The sequence below is a fragment of the Eretmochelys imbricata genome, chromosome 1, assembly GCF_965152235.1.
Source record: "Eretmochelys imbricata isolate rEreImb1 chromosome 1, rEreImb1.hap1, whole genome shotgun sequence".
Classification (NCBI taxonomy): Eukaryota; Metazoa; Chordata; order Testudines; family Cheloniidae; genus Eretmochelys; species Eretmochelys imbricata.
This window is the reverse complement of record NC_135572.1, coordinates 69,544,504-69,569,603: the sequence shown is the minus strand read 5'-3', so window position 1 is coordinate 69,569,603 and position 25,100 is coordinate 69,544,504. Positions and strand designations below refer to the sequence as shown.

Here is a 25,100-nt window from a genome sequence, read left to right as displayed (position 1 = left end):
GACTGGCTACATTATCCCCCAGGTCAATGAATATTTCAGATCTTACCCAAATACATGCTTACCCAAATACGAAGATTTATTAAAAAAAGGAGAGAGAGAACTGGTTAAAATATCATTGTACATACAGATATGAATAGAGTTCTTAGGTCAGTTTTGTATAAGAGACGGTGAGCTTTAGAGTTGCAAAAAGCTGTTTTAGAATTAGTCCATAGGTTACAGTCCAATGTTTAATATCCAGGTGATCCAGAATGGAACTGGAGACCTCAGTCTAAAAAATATCTAATTTATCTAACTATTCTTTAACCTGTTCTTTTCCTATTGTGGCTGTATTCTTTTCCCACTTGTTAATATTAATTGTGTTAAGAATCTTACAATTGACATTGACCTTGATGATGAAAAGTAGGCATAAAAACGTCTTGGCTTTCTTGGTATTATCCTTGATTAGCTCCCCAATAAGTAGTGGACCTTTGTTTTCTTTTGTCTATCTCCTGCTCCTAATGTATTTATAGAACTTCTTGTTTTATGTCCTTTGCTGGATGTAACCCATTTTGTACCTTTGCCTTTCTGATTTTGTCCCTATATGGTTGCTCTATTTTTTTGTATTCATCCATAGCAATTTGTCCATCTTTCCATGTATGTCGGATTCCTTTTTCATATTTCAGGTCATTGTAGGGGTTGTGAGCCTTGTGTTGTATAGGTACAGACTTAGCAGCTCTTCAGTGTCTTCACATTTACACGAGGATGAACAATCCAAGTGTTAAGATGGTTAAGAATGGTCTTTTAGAAAATAAATTAATGTTTTCTTTTACCTTCAGATGTTGAAAAATATCATTCCTAAGCAAATGTTGCTTTGGGCCTTTTCATGTGTTTCATTAATCTTTTCAATTATTCCTAACAATGAAAAATGCTTGGAAACATCAAATTTCCCTATTAAATATTTAATAAACAGTTGGAAAAATGCACTACTATATTGTAATGATGGTTTATGCTCGTCTGTAAATACCTGTACCATCTGACAAGGACTCAAATTGATATTTAGTGAATTTACTACATACGAAATTTTAAGATTTACTGGAATATTGTGTGCTGCATTCGGAGCTTTTCAGGGAATAATGAGTTTCTTAACATCTCAAGGTCAAGAGTTAAAATTAAATGTCGGATGAAAAAAACTTTCAATCCCCAGCAAATTCGTTTTGCATCCTTATATGGCTGTTACTATATCACCTTATGGATAAGTCTTTTCTGTGGGAACACGCAGTTTTGTTTTTTCCCAGTGATGTGATGTAGTGTAAATTATTCTGTATGTCTTTCATATTTGTTCATTATTGAGAGAAGAAAAAGTTTAAATGCAACTTTGAGGACGATACAGTTAATTCATATTCTGCTACTGCTATTTAGAATTTATTATTTCTTCAAAGTTTTTGATTAAATTTATGGTAATTTTGTTACAATTCATTTGATTTTTTTGGGATTTTGTGTACCATGTGATTGATGACCATTTTGGTGTCTTTTTCACATCACTCAATATTGATTAACTTGATGTCAAAGAGGACTGGAGCAAAAATTTTCATCAGTTGGACATTGATATCCATGATTCTTGCAGAAAGAAACATTTCTTATTCTTTACTCCAGCTTCAGCATTTGTATTTGAAAATGCAGAATTTGCAGACTGAAAATGCCAATTAACAAATTCATTAGACTAATATGTCAGTATCATTCACATTTGCCATTTCTTAAGTTGCAATTTTGCTTGCCTGAGTTTTTAGAACTAAGCCTTCGTTATCTGTTGATTTTACTTTAGTATGGGTTGGAAAGAATAATGGGAGAAGAAAGGAGCCTTTCACTGCTGGCCAGAGCAATTGATCCCAGACAAACTAACATGATGACTGATGTTGTAAAACTCCTATCTGCTATATGCATTGTTGGAGAGGAAAACATGTAAGTTTTGTATTTATACATGAAATACAATACACCCTTTTAAAACTTCTAATTGTACTTAAATAGTCATTATCTGTTGAACAAGTTTACGGAAACCTCCATTTTTAGAAAATCTTGATTTCAAATGTATTAATTTTAGAACTGAAAGTAAATCTTTCATGTTACCACCACTTTGTCAGATTTAAGAACCTTCTTACAATTTAATGTTTTAATGTGTTTTCATCACTAACAAGTATACCGTAATTGGTTTTCCACATGTGGGAAATATAAAATAACAGCATGTTAAAATGTTCGCTCCTGAAAACTGAATTAATAATACCTTGCTTTTTTACCTGTTGGCTATAGGCACATATTTCTTAAACAAGTAGGTTCATACACTGCACATTATAATTCTGTGTTAAAAAGAGAATTAGGATTTATGTTAGTGGGAAACTATTAGTTTAAGTTAGCTATTGACACCTACTAAGAAATTTATTAGTAACCGTGAAATTTACAACAATGGGGGGAGGGAGATGGAAAAAAAATTGACATCCTTCCTCCCCACTCCCATTGTGTTAGATTTTTATTGTTTGTAAATTTCCAATTAGGTTTCAATAGCTAAATTAAGATAAGTTTCCTTCTAACAAAAATTCCATTTTAACACAAAATTACACACAAAAAAACCACAAAATTTAACACAAAAATTAACACAAAAAAAAGTTTAAAATGTATAGCCCTGCTTCTTTTTAAGAAATTGATGCCTATACCCAGCAGGTAAAAAAATAAGGGATGTATGTGAGGGAGATTACTTATGTCTCATAAATGGAACTGTCTTCTAATTTCCTATAGCCTTGAAAAAATTTTGGAAGCTCTAACAACAGCAGCAGAAGAAAGGAACATTGACAGATTCTCCCCCATTGTAGAAGGCCTCCAGGATAACTCAGTCCAGCTGCAAGTAAGTATTCTTTCCTTTATGAAAGTTCTCTGTCTTATGAAGAGAACTTTACATCAAAACAAAAATGAAATATGTATATTGGATGCTGAATTTTTCATTAGAATGAAATGGAAGCTGACCAGATTAGGTCAAGTTTTGCAGTAAAAACTATGTGATTTAAGGAATGTAGGTTAATGCTGAAGCAATTTTTAGGGATAAACCATCTTGACACTGCACAACTGTCACCAGGCCTCAGTGGGTCACAGCTGAGGATGCCAAATTCAGAACGAACTGCTGAGAAATAGGGCAGTCTTCCCCCAGAACTGGTGGTTATTTTACAGTAACAAAAGTAATCTTTGATTTTTAGCACACTGGTTAACAAAAAGTCAAACAAGCATTCTCCTTAGGCATTACAGCACTTATTTCACCGCACGTACACTAGACTTTGATGTGTTATTTAAAACTAGTTTAATCAAACAAAGGGTCCTTCTATCCCAATTGATCAGCCATGTAGCCAGCCTCAATATGTAACTCAGATCCTATCCAATAATCACACTGTTGCCAATCCATTAGTATCCAATATTTTAAGGTTTATTTATAAGAGAAAAGAAAGGGGGAGACTTAAAATGGCCCAAGAAATCACACATACGTTCACTACAGAGTACTTGAATCAGGTTTGTAGCAGTGATGGAATAAACTGCAAGCTTGTAAAGTCTCTGGTAATTTCCAAAATATGGGAAGGTCCTCAGTCCATTGGTCAGAATGCTCCTTTTAGTGTAAGTCCATAGCCAAGAGATCAGGGCAGGAAAGGGGCAAAGTGGAAATGCTTCTAGGGTTCTTTTATACCTTTTCCCATGTGTAGGGACTGCTCTCAGTCTTAGGGCCGGTCTTCACTACCGGGAGGTCCAGCATGGATTGATTTAGTGGGTCTAGTGAAGGCCCACTAAATTGATGGCAGAGCGCTCTCTGTGTGACCCTGGTACTCCAGCTCTCTGAGAAGAGTAAGGGAAGTCGACAAGAGAGCATCTCCTGTCGACACAGTTCAGTGAAGACACCGGGGGTAAGTTGACCTAAGCTGCGTCAACTCCAGCTACGTTATTTATGTTGTTCATGTAGCTTGAGTAGCATAACTTAGGTCGACTTACCCCTGTAGTGAAGATAAGCCCTTAGTTTGTGCAAATTTACAGGCACAAAAAGGAGTCCAGGGTCACACGAGCAAGTTACATGCCGTTACATGCTTTGCTGACTCCTAGGAGTAGCCATTACTCATATTCTGGCTAAGTTGTCCACAGGAAGGCTCACTGGGTAGGGACAAGTTGCTTCTATGGCCCATTGTTTTAATTAATGGGCCATCAACTTGAATAGTTAATTCACAATGTGCTGGCTAGACTGGATGTAAACTACTTTGTGGATTCAGAGTAGCAGCCGTGTTAGTCTGTATCCGCAAAAAGAACAGGAGCGCTTGTGGCACCTTAGAGAGAAAAAAATTTATTAGAGCATAAGCTTTCGTGGGCTACTGTCCACTTCATCGGATGCATAGAATGGAACATATAGTAATACATACATACAGGTAAGTTGGACATTACCACACAAAATGTGAGAGGCTAATTAGTTAAGGTGAGCTCTTATCAGCAAGAGGAAAAAAACTTTTGTAGTGATAATCCAGATGGCCCATTTAGACTGTTGACAAGAAGGTGTGAGGATACTCAACTTAAGGAAATAGATTCAGTATGTGTAATGACCCAGCCACTCTCAGTCTCTATTCAAACCCAAGCTAATGGTATCTAGTTTGCGTATTACTTCAAGCTCAGCAGTTTCTCGTTGGAGTCTGTTTTTGAAGCTTTTCTTTTGCAAAATTGCCACCCTTAAATCTTTTACTGAGTGGCCAGAGCGGTTGAAGTGTTTTCCGACTGGTTTTTGAATGTTATGATTCCTGGTGTCAGATTTGTATCCATTTATTCTTTTGCATAGAGACTGTCCAGTTTGGCCAAAGTACATGGCAGAGGGGCATTGCTGGCACATGATGGCATATATCATATTGGTAGATGTGCAGGTGAATGAGCCCCTGATGGCACGACTAATGTGATTAGGTCCTATGATGGTGGGACTTGAATAAATATGTGGACAGCGTTGGCATCGGGTTTTGTTGCAAGGATAGGTTCCTGGGTTAGTGTTTTTGTTGTGTGGTGTGTAGTTGCTGGAGAGTGTTTGCCTCAGGATGGGGGGCTGTCTGTAAGCGAGGACTGGTCTGTCTCCCAAGATCTGTGAGAGTGAGGGATCATTTTTCAGGATAGGTTGTAAATCTTTGATGGTGCGCTGGAGATCTGATAATAGCTCATCTTAACTAATTAGCCTCTCACAGTTTGTATGGTAACTTCCAACTTATCTGTGTGTGTGTATATATATGTGTGTGTGTGTATCTATCTATCTATATCTTACTATATGTTCCATTCTCTGCATCTGATGAAGAGGGCTATAGCCCATGAAAGCTTATGCTTTAATAAATTTGTTAGTCTCTAAGGTGCCACAAGTACTTCTTTTCTTTTTTACTTTGTGGATGTTACTCCAGGAGCAAACACATTTGAAATATTGGTCCATAGTCAGTATTCATAACTTTAGACACAAAGATGATATATGTGCACAAACAGGATAATCATACTCAACAAATCATAACCTGTCCATTGATACCTTACATGACGTACTTTCTATAATATTTGTTGCAATTGTCTAACCATGACAATATTAATCCTATAAATGGTCAAGTTTCAATCATACATCATTATAATGACTTAATACACTTAATATTGACTTCCACTTTTCTCAGTCATAGGAAGTCATTGGGCATAAATTAATACATGAAAGGTGGGTAACATACTCTGTACATGGAAAAACTCCACCTCTGTCAATTCAATTGCTGTTTTTTATCAGAATTAAGGTTAGGGAATAGACTGTAATATACTCTAAATTGCTTAATAATCATACTTACCATTTATCCTTTATCTCTTTATATGGTATATTGGTTTTCACATAGTTGTTTTGCCTAAGTAGTTGAACTGTGTGTTTGTCAAAGCTGAGGTACGTTGACTGAAAATGGCAGGGGACAGTGACTGCAGATTGATAGATTTCTGGAGCCTGGAAGTGGTGGTGTGGTGCTTTAATCTGATCTTTTGCATAACATAGCAATAGAGTCACACCCAGTAATTTCTACCTCAAGACCATTATTTTTGTATGTTATAGCATATCTTTTAGAAAGGTAACCAGTCTTGATTGTTAGACTTGAAGTGATGGAGAATCCACCATGTCCCTAAGTAAACGGTTCTAATAGCTAATTACCCTCACTGCTTAAAATTTGCATTCTATTTCTAGTCTGAGTATGTCTAGCTTCAGCTCCCTAAGATTGGATCTCATTGTCAGCTTGTCTGGAGTGGCTCGTGACTGTGAGTACCTACTTCAGGGCAGACAGTCAAAAACACTGTAGACACCTGCAAACTAGTGGGGTGTTCTATAATTAGATTTCATGAAGCCGGTAACAAATGTGAACTCTTGGATTACTGTAACACTCTTACTAGAGAGTCACAGATAGACTAGAAAATCTAAGGGGACTATCTTCTCACCCAGACAAACTGGACTCAGTGATAATGGCCACTTACACAGAAAATCACAACATATTTAGGTTGCTTCCATTCCCGAAAGACCAGTCACTTACTCCAGATGAATTGGTATTCTAGATCCTACACCATCTGTAGCCAATACCGTAATAAGTAATCTAAAGTTTTATTAACTAGGAAAAGGGAATAAGAGTTTTTTTACAGGTTAAAGTAGCAAACGTACACACAAATGAGTTACCATCTAAATCTTAAGAGTGACAAAGTTGTAGCAATCTGTCTATTCAAAGAGATTTTCAGGGCAGACCAAGGAGGGAGCCCCTGGTGATCTCTGGTTTCCATTTAGTATCTCTGGCCCTTCCAAGTTCAAACAGCCAAAAGATGGAAAACTTCGCTTTATTTCTTTCATTCAGTTTCCCAGCCCACAGGATGAGCTTCCTTGCATGCAGCATTTCCCAGGTGGGACAGGACCATTAATCGGTTCTTTGTACTGCAATGATTATTCATGGCCCATCTGATTTTGATAGTCTTTCTGGATGAGCTGGAGGGGATGGTGCCTGAGTTCACAAGTTCAGGGTATGACACCCTGACACCCCAATATTCACCACTATCATGTAATTAGGATATGTTTTGTACAAAGTTGATCTTTTGAGGTATCATTCTAAAAGTCTTAATCTGCTAGACCAGGGATTGGCAATCTTCGGCATGCCAGGGTAAGTCCCCTGTCTGGCCGGGCCGGTTTGTTTACTTGCTGTGTCCGCAGGTTCAGCCGATCGCAGCTCCAGGACAATGAGGGCTGTGCGAAGCGGCGCGGGCTGAGGGATGTGCTGGCTGCTGCTTCCCTCAAACACAAAAAGCAAATGGGATGTTAGAAATCATTAAAAAAGGGATAGAGAATAAGGCGGAGAATATCTTATATAATGCCCTTATATAAATCCATGGTACGCCCACATCTTGAATACTGCGTACAGATGTGGTCCCCTCATCTCAAAAAAGGTATACTGGTGTTAGAAAAGGTTCAGAGAAGGACAACTGAAATGATTAGGGGTTTGAAACGGGTCCCATATGAGGAGAGATTAAAGAGGCTAGAACTTTTCAGCTTGGAAAAGAGGAGACTAAGGGGGGATATGATAGAGGTATATAAAATCGTGAGTGGTGTGGAGAAAGTGTGTCAAGGTTCCTCCCCCACTCTGAACTCTAGGGTACAGATGTGGGGACCTGCATGAAAAACCTCCTAAGCTTATCTTTACCAGCTTAGGTCAAAACTTCCCCAAGGTACAAAGTATTCCACCCGTGGTCCTTGGAATGGCCGCTACCACCACCAAACTAATACTGGTTACTGGGGAAGAGCTGTTTGGACGCGTCTTTCCCCCCAAAATACTTCCCAAAACCCTGCACCCCACTTCCTGGACAAGGTTTGGTAAAAAGCCTCACCAATTTGCCTAGGTGACTACAGACCCAGACCCTTGGATCTTAAGAACAATGAACAATCCTCCCAACACTTGCACCCCCCCCTTTCCTGGGAAATGTTGGATAAAAAGCCTCACCAATTTGTATAGGTGACCACAGACCCAAACCCTTGGATCTGAGAACAATGAAAAAACATTCAGTTTTTTACAAGAAGACTTTTAATAGAAAATAGAAGTAAATAGAAATGAAGAAATACCCCCTGTAAAATCAGGATGGTAGATATCTTACAGGGTAATTAGATTCAAAAACATAGAGAACCCCTCTAGGCAAAACCTTAAGTTACAAAAAAGATACACAGACAGAAATAGTTATTCTATTCAGCACAATTCTTTTCTCAGCCATTTAAAGAAATCATAATCTAACACATACCTAGCTAGATTACTTACAAAAAGTTCTAAGACTCCATTCCTGTTCTATCCCTGGCAAAAGCAGCATGCAGACAGACACAGACCCTTTGTTTCTCTCCCTCCTCCCAGCTTTTGAAAGTATCTTGTCTCCTCATTGGTCATTTTGGTCAGGTGCCAGCGAGGTTACCTTTAGCTTCTTAACCCTTTACAGGTGAGAGGAGCTTTCCCCTGGCCAGGAGGAATTTCAAAGGGGTTTACCCTTCCCTTTATATTTATGACACGCCCCCCAAATCTCAGCTAGGGTGAAACACTGGCTGGGATTTCTTCCTGGAGCTCTAGGAAAAACAGAGTTAATAAGACACATGCATCTCTAAGTATACTACCAAGTACATAAAGACTAACAATATTTTCCACATCTCAAGGACGATTTTAACCAGTTGACTCTGGGAAACTTTCACGGGAGAGTGCATCAGCCACTTTGTTAGAAGCTCCTGAGATGTGTTGGATGTCGAAATCAAAATCTTGGAGAGCTAAACTCCACCGAAGAAGTTTTTTGTTAGTTTCTTTGACGGTGTGAAGCCATTTTAGTGCAGCATGGTCGGTCTGCAGGTGGAAACGCCGTCCCCAAACATATGGGCGTAGCTTTTCCAGAGCGTAGACAATGGCGTAACATTCTTTTTCAGTGACTGACCAGTTGCTTTCCCTCTCAGACAGTTTTTTGCTGAGAAACACTACAGGGTGGAATTCTTGATCAGGTCCTTTTTGCATTAAAACTGCTCCCACACCACGCTCGGATGCATCTGTGGTTACTAGGAACGGTTTGTCAAAGTCTGGGGCCCTTAGTACAGGGTCAGACATGAGTGTCGCTTTAAGCTTGTTAAAGGCCTTCTGACACTTTCCGGTCCACTGAACAGCATTTGGCTGTTTCTTTTTGGTTAGGTCTGTCAGTGGGGCAGCGATTTGGCTGTAGTGCGGTACAAATCGTCTGTAATAACCGGCCAAGCCTAAGAAGGATTGAACCTGTTTCTTTGACTTTGGGACAGGCCACTTTTGGATAGCATCCACTTTGGCCTGTAGGGGGCTGATAGTTCCTTGACCCACCTGGTGTCCAAGGTAAGTCACTCTGTTTAGGCCTATTTGACACTTCTTAGCCTTAACAGTTAGTCCTGCCTCCCTTATGCGCTCAAGGACTTTTTGTAGATGTTCCAGGTGGTCTACCCAGGAATCCGAAAATATGGCCACATCGTCAAGGTAGGCGACTGCATATTCTCCTAATCCCGCTAGGAGACCATCTACAAGTCTTTGGAAAGTGGCGGGTGCATTTCGCAGCCCGAAAGGGAGTACATTAAATTCATACAGCCCGAGATGTGTGATGAAGGCTGACCTTTCCTTGGCAGATTCATCTAGCGGTACCTGCCAGTACCCCTTTGTTAAGTCCAAGGTAGAGATGAACTGGGCCCGTCCCAGTTTCTCTAACAGTTCATCTGTGCGTGGCATTGGATAGTTGTCTGGGCGAGTTACAGCATTTAGCTTACGGTAGTCCACGCAAAAACGTATTTCCCCATCTGGTTTGGGAACTAGAACCACTGGAGATGCCCATGCACTTTCAGAGGGGCGGATTACACCCATCTGTAACATATCCTGGATCTCCCGTTCTATAGCAGTTTTAGCTTGAGGAGACACCCGGTAAGGTTGGACCCTAATTGGGTGAGCATTACCTGTGTCAATGGAGTGGTATGCCCGTTCAGTCAGTCCTGGGGTGGCTGAGAACGTTGGCGCGTAGCTAGTGCACAGCTCCTGGATCTGCTGTCGCTGCATACGCCCAAGGGTCATGGAGAGGTTCACCTCTTCCACACCACCAGCACATTTCCCTTCGTAGTAGACACCTTCAGGCCACTCAGCATCATCTTCTCCCTGGGCTGTAAACTGACAAACCTTTAATTCTCTGGAATAAAAGGGCTTTAGAGAATTAATATGGTACACCTTAGGCTTCCGGTTGGAGGTGGGGAATGCTATGAGATAATTAACAGCTCCCAGGCGCTCCTGGACCATGAATGGCCCTTCCCACGATGCTTCCATTTTATGGGCCTGGAGCGCCCTTAAGACCATGACCTGGTCTCCTACTTTGAAGGAACGCTCTCTGGCATGTTTATCATACCAGGCTTTTTGCTCTTTTTGAGCATCCTGTAAGTTTTCTTTAGCAAGGGCTAAAGAGGTTCGGAGGGTGTTTTGTAGGTTGGTTACAAAGTCCAGAATGTTAGTTCCTGGAGAAGGTGTAAATCCCTCCCATTGCTGCTTCACCAACTGCAATGGCCCCTTAACCTCACGGCCATATACAAGTTCAAATGGGGAAAACCCTAAACTGGGATGTGGTACAGCTCTGTAGGCAAAGAGCAACTGCTGCAACACTAGGTCCCAATCATTGGAGTGCTCATTTACGAATTTACGTATCATGGCCCCCAAAGTTCCATTAAACTTCTCCACCATGCCATTTGTTTGATGGTGGTAAGGAGTGGCAACCAAGTGATTTACCCCATGAGCTTCCCAAAGGTTTTTCATAGTTCCTGCCAGGAAATTAGTCCCTGCATCTGTGAGGATGTCGGAGGGCCAACCTACCCTGGCAAAAATGTCTGCTAGTGCCTGGCATACACTTTTAGCCCTGGTGTTGCTTAGAGCTACTGCTTCCGGCCATCGGGTGGCAAAATCCATGAAAGTCAGTATGTACTGCTTTCCTCTGGCTGTCTTTTTCGGAAAAGGACCCAGAATATCCACAGCTACTTGCTGAAATGGAACTTCAATGATGGGGAGTGGTTGTAGAGGGGCTTTGACCTGGTCTTGGGGTTTTCCCACTCTTTGGCACACCTCACAAGACTGGACATAGGTAGAAACATCCTTGCCCATTCCCTCCCAGTGGAATGACCCCCCCAAACGGTCTTTGGTCCTGTTCACCCCAGCATGGCCACTAGGGTGATCGTGGGCTAAGCTCAAGAGCTTGGCCCGGTATTTAGTTGGAACTACCAACTGTCTCTGAGGATGCCAGTCTTCCTGGTGTCCACCAGAAAGAGTTTCCTTGTATAAAAGTCCTCTTTCTACAACAAACCTGGATCGATTAGAAGAGCTGAGAGGCGGTGGGTTGCTCCGTGCCGCCGTCCAAGCTCTCTGGAGGCTTTCATCTGCTTCCTGTTCGGTCTGGAACTGTTCCCTTGATGCTGGGGACATCAGTTCCTCATTGGATTGTGGACCTAGGCTTGGTCCCTCTGGAAGCGATATAGGGGATGGAGCTGTTTCTGTTGACTGTGAACCGCTCTCCGCTGGTGCACTAGGTTGGGATTCAGGCTCCGGCTGAGCCTCTTGTGTAGGGTTATCGGCTGCTGCCAGTTCAGGTTCAGTGGGGCCCTCTGGTGTTGAGGTTGCAAGTACCGGATTCAGTGCTGGCACGGGGTCTGGTGTTGGTTGTTCGGCTGGTTCCGGTTCTGGGACTGGTTCCGTCTGGGTCTCTGGGACTGGATCCACTACTGCTGTTGCAGACATTGGCCTGGGGTCCGGGTCCACCACCTCTGACTGGGTCCTGATAGAAGTTTCCGGAACAGAGCTAGGCCTCACGGCTTGTTTAGCCTGGCTGCGGGTGACCGTTCCCACCCTCTTGGCCTGCTTCACATGATTGGCCAAGTCTTCCCCCAACAGCATGGGGATGGGATAATCATCATAGACTGCAAAAGTCCACATTCCTGACCAGCCCTTGTACTGGACAGGCAACTTGGCTGTAGGCAAATTGAAAGAGTTGGACTTGAAGGGTTGAATCGTCACTTGGATCTCTGGGTTGATTAAATTGGGGTCCACTAAGGAAGCATGGATAGCTGACACTTGTGCTCCGGTGTCCCTCCACGCGGTGACCTTCTTCCCGCCCACACTCACAGTTTCCCTCCGCTCCAAGGGTATCTGGGAGGTATCTGGGCCTGTGGATCTCTGGTGTGATTCCGGTGCAATGAACTGTAATCTGTTGGGGTTCCTAGGGCAGTTGGCCTTTACATGCCCCAGCTCGTTACATTTAAAACATCGTCCAGCTGACGGGTCACTGGGGCGAGGAGGGTTGCTGGAGAACGGGGTGGCAGGACGATAAGGGGTCTGGAGGGTTCTTTGGGAGGTAGGTGGGGCCTTGGGCGGCCCCCGGTAATAGGGTGTGGTCTGGGGTGGTCCCTTCTGGTCTCCGCTCCAACTGCGACCAGTTTTCTTCTTCTCTGCCACCTCCACCCATCTGGCTCCAATCTCTCCTGCCTCGATTACAGTTTTGGGTTTCCCATCTAGGATGTATCTTTCTATTTCCTCAGGAACACCCTCTAAGAACTGTTCCATTTGCATTAGGAAGGGCAAATTTACTGGAGATTCAACACTTGCTCCTGATATCCAGGCATCCCAATGTTTCACAATGTGGTAGGCATGTCGGGTAAATGACATGTCTGGTTTCCACCTTAGGGCTCTGAACCTCCGACGAGACTGCTCGGGTGTTATCCCCATTCTGACTCTCGCCTTGGATTTAAACAGTTCATACTTGTTCATGTGTTCTTTAGGCATTTCAGCTGCCACCTCAGCTAAGGGTCCACTGAGCTGCGGCCTCAGCTCTACCATGTATTGGTCAGTAGAGATGTTGTACCCAAGGCAGGCCCTTTCGAAGTTTTCTAGGAAGGCCTCAGTATCATCGCCTGCCTTGTAGGTGGGGAACTTTCTGGGATGGGAAGTGGTACTTGGAGAAGGATTACTAGGGTTTGTTGGGATATTCTGCTGAGCCTTTATCTTCTCCATCTCCTCCACATACTTCCTCTCTTTTTCCTTCTCCTCCAGTTCTTTGTCCCTCGCTTCCATAGCTCTCCTGTGAGCAGCCGCTTGGTGTTGTTCTGCCTCCCTTTCTTGTTCCTTCTTCAGCCGCATGAGTTCTATCTGTCTTTCATGTTCCCTTTGTCTTTCCTCAGCCTGAAATTTGGCTAATTCCAGCTGTAGTCGAGCTGAGGATTTGGTCATTCTAACCTCTCTGTTTTTAACTAACTTTACACCCGAGGTTTAGAAATAAACAAACAAAACTTGGCTGTAAAATTTTGCTGTGCTGGAATAGAATACCTATTCTCTGATAGTGATTGTCAGCCTACAGAAAAAGACAATTCCCTTGTCTCTGCTCTGGGCCCAACTTAAAGCAAAAAACCTCCAGCTACTTGGAAACCTGCTTACCCAGCCCAAAGAAAAAAAAATTCCTTTTCAAACCTGTGCTCCTTGTAAAACAAAAAAAATCAAAATCCTAAAAAAAAAAACACCCTGCCACTTTTGTCTCCAGGCAAATGGGTAGAGCAGACACCCCCTATTTACTTTTAGGAAGGAAAAAAAAACCTCTGGGTTGGAAGACTGTGAATTTCCCTGCAGGAGTTAAGTACCCTGCCTCCAGGCAAAGAAAACCTGCAATTCACAAGATAATCCCCTTTTGTCTCTGCTTGGCCACAAAGCAGAGAAAAACAATCTGCTTTTAGTTTCAACTGCTTTCCAAAGGGAAAAAAAATTCCTTTTTAAAATCTGTATTTCTAGTTCAAAAAATCTCAACTGGATCTCAAAATGATTTCAGGTTAATCCCACCGCTGCCACCATGTCAAGGTTCCTCCCCCACTCTGAACTCTAGGGTACAGATGTGGGGACCTGCATGAAAAACCTCCTAAGCTTATCTTTACCAGCTTAGGTCAAAACTTCCCCAAGGTACAAAGTATTCCACCCGTGGTCCTTGGAATGGCCGCTACCACCACCAAACTAATACTGGTTACTGGGGAAGAGCTGTTTGGACGCGTCTTTCCCCCCAAAATACTTCCCAAAACCCTGCACCCCACTTCCTGGACAAGGTTTGGTAAAAAGCCTCACCAATTTGCCTAGGTGACTACAGACCCAGACCCTTGGATCTTAAGAACAATGAACAATCCTCCCAACACTTGCACCCCCCCCTTTCCTGGGAAATGTTGGATAAAAAGCCTCACCAATTTGTATAGGTGACCACAGACCCAAACCCTTGGATCTGAGAACAATGAAAAAACATTCAGTTTTTTACAAGAAGACTTTTAATAGAAAATAGAAGTAAATAGAAATGAAGAAATACCCCCTGTAAAATCAGGATGGTAGATATCTTACAGGGTAATTAGATTCAAAAACATAGAGAACCCCTCTAGGCAAAACCTTAAGTTACAAAAAAGATACACAGACAGAAATAGTTATTCTATTCAGCACAATTCTTTTCTCAGCCATTTAAAGAAATCATAATCTAACACATACCTAGCTAGATTACTTACGAAAAGTTCTAAGACTCCATTCCTGTTCTATCCCTGGCAAAAGCAGCATGCAGACAGACACAGACCCTTTGTTTCTCTCCCTCCTCCCAGCTTTTGAAAGTATCTTGTCTCCTCATTGGTCATTTTGGTCAGGTGCCAGCGAGGTTACCTTTAGCTTCTTAACCCTTTACAGGTGAGAGGAGCTTTCCCCTGGCCAGGAGGAATTTCAAAGGGGTTTACCCTTCCTTTTATATTTATGACAAAGTGAATAAGGAAAAGTTATTTACTTCTTCCCACAATATAAGAACTAGGGGCCACCAAATGAAATTAGTGGGTAATGGGTTTAAAACAAATAAAAGGAAGTTCTTCTTCACTCAGCACACAGTCAACCTGTGGAACTCCTTGCCTGAGGAGGTTGTGAAGGCTAGGACTGTAACTGGATTTAAAAGGGAGCTAGATAAATTCATGGAGGTTAAGTCCATTAATGGCTGTTAGCCAGGATGGGTAAGGAATGGTGTCCCTACCCTCTGTTTGTCAGAGGGTGGAGATGGATAGCAGGAGAGAGATCACTTGATCATTACCTGTTAGGTTCAGTCCCACTGGGACACCTGGCATCTACCACTGTTGGGAGACAGGATACTGGGCTGGATGGACCTTTGCTCTGACCCAGTATGGCCATTCTTATGTTCTTAGTTACTCATTTTGCTTTCAGTGAGACTAGCCTCTTATCATGAAACATTGTTTGCAAAATGCCAAACTTCCATGATATCGTACCAGAATGCAGGTCCAGATATATTGTAATGGAGAGCTCCTTCCTGTAGAAAGCAGTGGGAAGGTTTTATTGCTTCTAACTTTTTAAAAGCACTTAGCAAATTACTTTAGCTCTGGATAATTATGGATATTCAATCTCTTTAGGAGCCCAAAAAGGGAATTTAAAGCTGAACCCATACATTTGTAGGGTCCTACTAGTGATGTGTCCTATTTTAAATGGGAATAAAAACACATTAAAATGTAAAATTGTTGGTAACAAACCTGTGAACGTTTGGATGTATCAATCGTGGATGGCAAGTCTCACAATCTCTTTAGGAAATAGTTTGCATATGAAAAGATACTTTTAAATAGACTTGGAATTCAGAATGTTTTTATTAAGCAATGCCAGGTCACACTGTAGAATTTCTGATCCTTCAAAATTTACCCTGTATAGATAAGTCATAAAATATTACATACTACATTACTGTAGCCTATAGCAGAGGTGGGCAAACTACAGCCTGTGGGCCACATCCGGCCTGCGGGACCATCCTGCCCGGCCCTTGAACTCCTGGCCGGGAAGGCTAGGCCCCGGCCCCTCCCCCGCAGCCTTAGCTTGCCATGCTGCGAGCGCTCTGTGGCGGTGGCTCTATGAGCTCCTGCCAGGCAGCGCAGTGGCATGGATGCTAGACATGCTGCTCTGAGTGGCATGGTAAGGGGGCGGGGATCAGGAGGGTTGGATAAGGGGCAGGGAGTCCTGGGGGGCAGTCAGGGGACAGGGAGCAGGGGGTGTTGGATAGGATGGTGGTCAGGGGATGGGAAACGGGAGGCGGGGGGGGGGGGTTGGATAGGCGTGGGAGTCGCGGTGGGCTGGTCGGGATGGAGGTGTGGATAGGGGTCAGAGCAGTCAGGGGATAGGGAGCAGGGGGGGTTGGATAGGGGGCAGGGTCCCTGGAGTGGGGATGGTCAGGGGACAAGGAGCGGGGGGGGTTGGATGGGTGGGGAGTTCTGAGGGGTGGGAAATGGGTGGGACCAAATGTTTGGGGAGGCACAACCTTCCCTATCCGGCCCTCCATACAGTTTTGGAACGCCGGTGTGGCCCTCGGCAAAAAAGTTTGCCCACCCCTGGCCTATAGAGATGATTCTTGCTTATATTATATAGAAATGCATTGTAATATATCTAGGCCTAAAAATACATTTGACAGTAACCAAGCAAGGCCTGATAAAATGAGTCAAGTTAAGTGAGACAGGTCAGAGACAAGTTAGGGATAAGTTAGGACATAACACAGGTTATGTTATAAATATGATTTGGTCCAACCTGGTTTTTACAAATATTTTAGTTGAAATGTTAATGTTTTGGAAAAGGCTATTTCAATTGAGTTATTGATATGGCATTTATGCATATATTAATTAAAATAGTTTAATATTAAGTACCCAGTGAGGGAGTAGAAGGTATTTTAATTACAGTAGTGAAAATATATGTATGATGATAGGTGCTAATTCATTAGAGTTCTATTGTAAATGATTATAAAAAGGGAAAGACACTAATTTTAGATAGATGTGCCCATTCATCATCAAGGTACCATTAGAGAGAAGATTATATTCATTCTTCCCATCAAGCATGGACTGATCACCCCTGGATGCATCATTTCATCTTAGAATGTGGGTATAAAATACTGTGTATTGTGATGCCTGTTTGCTTTAACTAGTCTTTTAATTTTATCACTCATTGTCATTCACAGATCCCCACTAAGTTATCTGTAGCTGTCCTGGAGGCTTTGAACCTTAAAGAATTCAGTTTGTTTTTATTCATCTTTAAACTACTAATCAAAGGTTACACTAGACATATCTGACTTAAAATATTATGCTCATTTAATACAAGATGAACTTTGCTCTCATTGAGTTATTTAAAGTTTTTTTTTCTTTCTCAGCAGTGTTACTATTGGAACTAATATAACAAGTCATATTAGTATCCCATTAATGATGTTTAAGTTAAGATGCTTTTATCTTAAACCTTGTATAATGGTTAGAATGCATCCTGCACAAACCTTGTAAGTGAGGCTTATGTAAGCATTTCTGCTCTCTAATGCTAGATGTTTTTAAAGTTGCAGCCAGTATTTGGAGTGGGAATTGCCACAAGAGGATTGGTGCCACCAACTAATTTAAAAACAGCAGTAATTGTATGAAATCTGTGTTAATGAATGTTCCAGACTTGACACACACAATTTTCAGAAGGTGGAGGGGAGTGTACACCAGCAGCATGTAAGGAGCCAGAGAGAGAAGGGGATGAAGGAAAGGAGGCGTGAGCAGTTTGACATATTGTCTTTAAGTGTCTGAGAAAAGGCTTCTCTACTTAAAATCTGAATTGAGAGAACACCTTTTCCTAGGTTTCAGAGTAACAGCCGTGTTAGTCTGTAGTCGCAAAAAGAAAAGGAGTACTTGTGGCACCTTAGAGACTAACCAATTTATTTGAGCATAAGCATAAGGAGAGTGATCACTTTAGATAAGCTATTACCAGCAGGAGAGTGGGGTGAGGGGAGGTATTTTTTCATGCTTTCTGTGTTCAAAAAGATCTTCTACACTTTCCACAGTATGCATCCGATGAAGTGAGCTGTAGCTCACGAAAGCTTATGCTCAAATAAATTGGTTAGTCTCTAAGGTGCCACAAGTACTCCTCACCTTTTCCTAGAAAGTTTCTGAAGGAGGAAAACTTGGCTTACTCTGATTTGCTCACAGCATGAATCAAATTCCACTGGTGTTTGAACTAAAACCCCCATGGTGAGAATTTCTGCTCATATAATCACTGAATCATTGGTCTGTTGCAACCATTACTTTCAAGTGCTTATTATGAACAAATTAGCCTTTGCGTTGAAGCTCCAAGTTTTTTAGAATTGATCACAATGCATTCAACTACTTCCGTCCGTCTTCCCAATACAGGGAGCTTCTTGGGATAGAATCAGGAGTCTCCCTTTCCTTCCACTGAAGTTGGAGGCAGCAGCTGATTGCTGTTCCCTGCCCCACATCCAGCGATTGCCTATAGTGGAGGTTGGAGACTTCATACATCCTTTCCAGGGCTGGGGTGACGCAAGTGTGGCTTGATTTTGCAGCAAGGACTGTAGAGGGGCAGGAGAAGTTAATGAGGCATTAGCACTTTCAGTAATTGTAAAATAATTTCACCTGCCACGCTTCCAAATACACACTCTAAGCCTTAATATGTATGTTAGGTGGATGATGTGGACAGTGTGGGTAGGAAGCTATTGAAGAATCTGGACAGAGATGGGTGAGGCAATGGTTCTGGCATGAGGGAAAAAATACAAGCTGTGTACCTTTTCACAGCTTGCGTGTATGTTGTCTGCCCTGTCTATTTGATTGTATGCTAGGGGAAGTGTACTCTCATTTGTTTGTAGAAATCCTTGTTAGCACAACAGAGTACTGATCCTGAATCAGAACTTTGTGTGCTACCGCAATAATAGTCAAATTAGAAAAAATGCTCCTTACAGTTAGTTGAGAACATTTTCAGGTACTTTCCCCAGCTCTGGTAATTAACCAACTACTTTAGTTTGAATATCATAGATTCCTAGGCCACAAGTGACTATTGTGATCATCTGTCTGACTTCCTGTATAATACAGGCCGTAGAACTTTCCCCAAATAATTCTTTCTGTACTAGTGTATCTTAAAAAGTCCAGTCTTGTTCTAAAAGTTTCAAGTTTACCCTCATGCATAGTTGGAGAAGCAGAGGGAAGAGTTCCTCTGGTGGCAGGCTGAGGCAGCAGCCCTGAATCTGGGCCAGGCTTCAGCCTCAGGCCAATCTGTCTGGTCTCTTACATTGAGGAGGAATAATAAAGAAGTTGTACTTAATTTTTATTTCGTTTTTAGTTTTGCTAGTTCTCTTTCTCTGTTAGTTGGGGCCGAGGGTGTATATAACACAACTGCCCTATGCTGTCTCCCAACAACAAACAGTATGCAGTTGTGTATAATATTAAGCACCCACCACAATCCAAGAACTGTGCTTTGCTTAGCAACTCATCCTCCTGCTTTGGGTTGTGTGCGGGCATGTCTGTGATAATCATTCCTTTGTTTTTCTGCTATACACATTCTAAAGAAACAGTTTTGGAGTCAGTAATTACTCATTTTCAACCAACTTGTTTTATTTAGGAAACTGTTTTCCAAAACAACAAATGGAAACTTGTTTATCCATAACTTCTACTCCTTCTCTGGGACTGTGTGTATCAATGACCCTGGGATTTATGGCAGTGAGAGTTTCAACTCCTGGAAGGGTGATCCAAATCTGAGAGATAAAAGGGTAGGGAGCAGATGAAAAGCAGTCTACTGGTCTTCCAGGTTGGGGGTTGAATATTAGGCAAACAACCTATTATTTTGTAAGAGTTAAGTTACAGAAATGCAACAAAGTAGCAATTCCAGCAAACAGCATAACTACTATTGATTTGTGGGTTAGGTTATAATTACAGCATGTGATCCAAAAACTTCCTAGTGATCTCCATTAGGATCCATTCAAACACCCAGCGCATACACTGCACCAACCTACTTTGTGAATGCTACAGTGAAACCAGAGCCAGAACAGATGAGATGATATGAAACAATTTAAATGTGAAATTGTTCTGTGAACATGAAACCTACATTATAGTAATAGTAAACAAACCAATGGAGTTTATGATCTGACACAGACATATTCCCCAAATGATTACACTAGCCTTTAAACATTCCAGTTAAGGTGGCAAAGTTTTATGGCTGACTAGTCATCTTTGGTTTAACAGATCTGTATGCAAGCGCTGAATTTTTTACTTGTTTGTGTTACCATGGTGCCTAGTAGCCTAGAAGTCATAGACCAGGACCCCATTGTGCTATACAAACACACAAGAAGAAGATAGTCCCTGCCTCGAAGAACTTATAAACTATTTAAAAGGCAAGAGACAACATATAGCTACAGATAGAGAAAGGGAGTATAAGGAAACAATCAAGCAATATTGGTCAGCATGATAAACAGTCTTAGCAGACCAGCAGCCTAACCGTTGTCAAGCTTTCTGTAGGCATCACAGCAAAGGAGAGTTTTGAGGAGGATTTGGAAGGTGGATCGTGAGGTGGCTTTGTAGATGATTCTTCTAAAATGCTCCTCCTAAACATGAAAGGGGCAGCATAGGAGAAAGCGCACAAGTGCTTGTTAAATTTTCAGATAAGCGGGTGGTGGAGGTTGGCACCTTGGGCTGATTAGAGGCAGAGTTAACTTCTCATAGCAAATGAGAGATGACCAGTAAAGTGGGGTGTGATGCTGTGTATAAGAGAGATGACCATTTGTATCATTGTTGCTAACACTGTTGCCAGTTGCAACAAATGTGATACAAAGTATGTCATGTAAGGTGTGAATGAAAAAGTTATGATTTGGTAAGTATGATTAACTTGTTTATATACACATATCTTCTTTGAATCTGAAATTATGACTATTGGCTATGTACTTTGATCTTAAAGATGTGCTGTATTCCTGGGTACACCCCCCAGATAGAATTTACATTAGGGCTAGACAGCTATGTGTTGGTGGCCTATCAAGGGCACTCCACCCTCACAATGGTCTATTGAAGAAACTCATTCTGTCCGGATACTCTTTGTGAGTAAGCCTCAGACAGGACGGAGCGAATGGCCACCCTCTGTGATTCAGCAAGACATTTATGGGCATGTGTTGTTCTCATGTGACTCTGGACTCCATCTTGCAACACTAACTTTCCACACATGGGGCTGCAGCAGAGAAGTAAGGGTGGCATGGTATGGTATTGCCACTCTTCTGTGCTGCTGCTAATGCCAGTGCTGCCTTCAGACCTGGGCGCCTGGCCAGCAGCCGCCAGTCTCTGGCTGCCCAGCTCTGTTTGGCTCACTCAAGGTTGTGCTTAGGTTTATTTTACCATCCTGTGTAATTAGGTTGGGCACCACTATTATGAGATTTCTGTTGGCTCTTCCATATAGTTGCTGTAGAGCAATGATCATTCACTATGAGAATTTGCAAAGGTTTTGCCTTTGTTCATCTGACTTTTCTTCTGGGACGATGATTACTTTAACTTGCTTTTGGTGGTTTGTTTTTTAAGAGTGATCATAAAATCACTGCACAAAAGACACTTTAATTGAAAAGGAATAGTCAGAGCTATTTTTCCCCAGGTGTTTCTGTGAAACTCAACGCTTTGGGAATTCTTGCACATGAAGAAGGAAGCTATTTTGTATGTCCTCTTCAGTAGAGTTTTTAGACTGTCTAGGGTGATCTGTATCTTGGCTTTCAAGAACTTGTATTTTTTCTGCATGTGAAATTTAAGATGCCAATTTTCATTGTCACAGATTTTAAATATATATTCACATGTACAGATTTCAGTTATTTACACTGTTAAAGCATTTTTTGCATAAAATCCATAATGCATTAATTCATCAAACACTTTAAATATTGAGTATAACTTTACTATAAACTCTCTCTTAAAATACTGTTACTATGGGTGAAATGATCTAGGTTCTTGTATAAAATTGCAGCATTCAGGAGAGAGAAACAGAACTGAAATGATCTATTTTATGGTTTCATGACAAATATGTTTTTCTCACTTTCTTATTTGGCATCCATGGCTTAAGTAGATTTTGGTAAATTAAAGTATCTTTATTAATAATGACTTACACATGACAGATTACATTTAAAACTGTAAAATGTGGAACACTAAAAATGTAGGTATTCAGATTTCAGTAATGCCCTTTTAACATTAAAATATATTGAAAACGAAGAAATACTATAGCTATTTTCTTTTTCTGTTACAGGTAGCTTGTATGCAGCTTATCAATGCTCTTGTAACATCTCCTGATGATCTGGACTTCAGGCTTCACATCAGAAATGAATTTATGCGCTCTGGATTGAAGGAGATATTGCCGGTAAGTGGCTCGGTAGTCTGTCTCTGCATTAATATTTAAATCAGTAGAATACCTTAGTTGGAGGAGTTGTATGAAATGCAGTCTAGAATATTATACTAAGTCTGAGTATTAAAGAGGTTACATATGAAAAATAGTTTTGAAAGCTGAATTAAAAAAAATTATACATTATCTAGACGTATTAAATCAGAACAAATTTTATTATTTTAATGACAGAAAATATAGAACAGCATGTTGTGCAGTTACAACTTTTTTATTGAATATTTAACATTGAATGACTAATAAGAGTTCTTGTAATGTTAAATATTAAAATAACATAAACCTATGAAAGTTGCTCAGAATTGAAGGGCTCATTTACATGTGCAGTTATTAGTTGTGTGTATCTTTCTACTACCTTTTCTTTGCAGCAATTGACATGTATAAAGAATGATGCTCTAGATATACAGCTGAAAGTCTTCAATGAGCACAAGGAAGAAGACATGATTGAGTTTTCCCATCGTTTGGAAGATATTAGATCTGAACTAGAATATCCTTTTGGGAAAGAGGAACTTAACATGTACAAACAATAATGCTTTAGTATCAGAAAATTCAATTCAGTTTTTGTGTTAGCAATATAAGATTTTGTAACTCAAAACTTGACTGAAATGTTTTTCTTTACTGTGTTTGAACAGTATACTGCATTTTAGTAGTTTGTTTAAAATAAAAAGAAGTATATCCTAGACTGCAAATAAGAGTTCCTGTTTTCTTCCCCTTAACTTGTTTACTGAAGCAAATGATGTTTACAATATGGTGTGGAACACAGTAAAGGACACTAGTGCCGAAGGATATTTTCTTTCTATTCTCCAGCATCTTTTGCTCATACGAAATGATTATTTTATACGGTAAGTTAAAATTGTGGTAAATATCAGCTCTTTAGCTCTTGTGTTTCATTGTGCTTCAATAAAATCTAGTGACACATTATTTTGAGTTAGTCTATCAGTTTTGCATTTTGGGTTGCTATTAGAGAAATAATTGATACTGTACAAATGGCATTATTACTGCATAATAAGATGGCATAAAGAAGAGACTGAGATCTGAATGAGAAGAAACTGAACATGCTTATTTTCTTTTTGGTAAGAACACAGTTGTGCTTTAATCTGAGGCCTTGTCCATATTGGGATCCCATATTGGGATCATTAAAACAAAATGTAAAAATAGTAGTCTTCTCGATCATGGAAATCATGCTGGAATCTTCCTAGAAATATGGCTTTAAGTACTAACGCTAGGTGGATAAAGGTTCAATATTAGATCTACAGATAGTGATGTATGTTCTTAAATTAAGATTACTTGTGTTCTTGAACTGGGAGTACCAGGTGTACAATTCAGACATGCGCAAACAATGTCTTTCAAAAATTTGGCCCCGACTAAAGATACGATGGGGAGCTGCTAAGTTGCCCTATATTTAGGCTTCCAAATACTCCTTTAATTAAAAATTCTTCAAGTGTTTGCTCATGTCTATTCCATTCTAGGTGTGTGCCTGCCACATGCACAATTATTGGAGACTTTACCTTAGCGATATCTGTAGGGTCGGCTGCAGTGCCCTCTGGAGTGCCGCGCTCATGTGTCGGTATATTAGGCGCCGCTGGGCGCCCTCTCAGTTCCTTCTTACTGCCTGTGGTGGTTGGTCAGACCACACCTCTCCCTTGCCTCGCAAGTGGTCAGTGGTTCTTTCCCTTTTGACTTTGTGTTATAGCTGTAAATAGTTTTAAGCCCTATACTGACTGGAATAGGCCTGTGTCTGTCAATGACCCACGTGACAGCTGTCTGAACTGCCTGGCCGGGGGGAATCTCACGGCAAAGACAAGTGTTGCATCTGTAAGAACTTTCGTCCCAGCACAAAAGGAACGTGACATTCATCTGAGGGCCCTCCTCATGGAGGTTGCTCTTCGCCCAGCCTCAGAGCTGTCTTGGCTGGACTCAACCCCCAGCACTTCGGGCTTGGTGCATAGCGCATCCCCGGCACTGGGCTCTATCCAGCACTAATCCCCTTCACTGGTACCCAAGAAGTCTAAAAAGTGGGACTTGACACTGAGCAAAATTGACCAAGGGTCATTGGGTAAAGGACCCTGTTTGGGCTGCCTGCCCATGCCAGAGCTGCAGGAGGACACGTCCCTGAGGGAACCTTATACTCCACTAAGGGATCCGCCACCGACTCCAGGAAGCAGTAGGGGATGCATATTGATGGTGGAATCAATGCCTGCCCAGAGAGCAAAGGACTTTCCCAATACAGCTGCCACTGTGTGTGGCGTGGACCCGGCAAAGGCTCCATAGGCGGGCAAGCCAGCCATGAAAGCTTCCCAGAAGGTGAGTGAACACCGCCAGTCTCTGGAGCCAAGGCAGAGCTCTTAGTTGCTGTGCCCCTGGTCTCTGCATCAACGTAGGTCACCGGTTCGCAGCCACAGATTGCTGGCACCATGTTCTGGTCTCTGCCATCTTGTTGAGACTTGCCCAGAGGGAAGTGCCAGTCACCGTATGGTTGGCACCGTTCATCCTCATGCCGACTATCACCGTCATCTAGACGCTCCCCAGCATGGCACCGGTCTGCCTACTCAAGGCACTGTTCACCCACAGTGAAGGTTAGCCGCCAGACTCGGGCGTCGACATGTCCACCATGGTCAATGGAGGAGGATTCCTCTGGCAGAGAGAGGGAGTTCAGCTCCTCGCCAAGACAGCACCTATGAGATTGGGCTACTGAGGCTGTGTCCATCTCAGAGATGTCCTCCTGGCAGCAGGCCCATTGCCCTGCGCAATGGTGTTACTGGAATGCCTGGGGCGTGCCAGTTATGCCAATGCCCTCATCACACCAATCGTCGGTCACCATGTCAGACAATCATCAAGCAG

General features: G+C 41.8%; 1 protein-coding gene across 1 annotated transcript in view; it reads left to right on the top strand.

Annotated features, from left to right (window-relative positions):
- DIAPH3 (diaphanous related formin 3) overlaps positions 1-25,100 on the top strand; it is a 531,747-nt gene that overhangs the window by 101,890 nt on the left and 404,757 nt on the right. Inside the window, exons 8-12 of the mRNA XM_077806852.1 lie at positions 1,802-1,938; positions 2,767-2,872; positions 22,113-22,223; positions 22,628-22,746; positions 22,985-23,101. Coding sequence (XP_077662978.1) covers positions 1,802-1,938; positions 2,767-2,872; positions 22,113-22,223; positions 22,628-22,746; positions 22,985-23,101 — 590 coding nt within the window. The remainder of the gene's footprint in view (positions 1-1,801; positions 1,939-2,766; positions 2,873-22,112; positions 22,224-22,627; positions 22,747-22,984; positions 23,102-25,100) is intronic.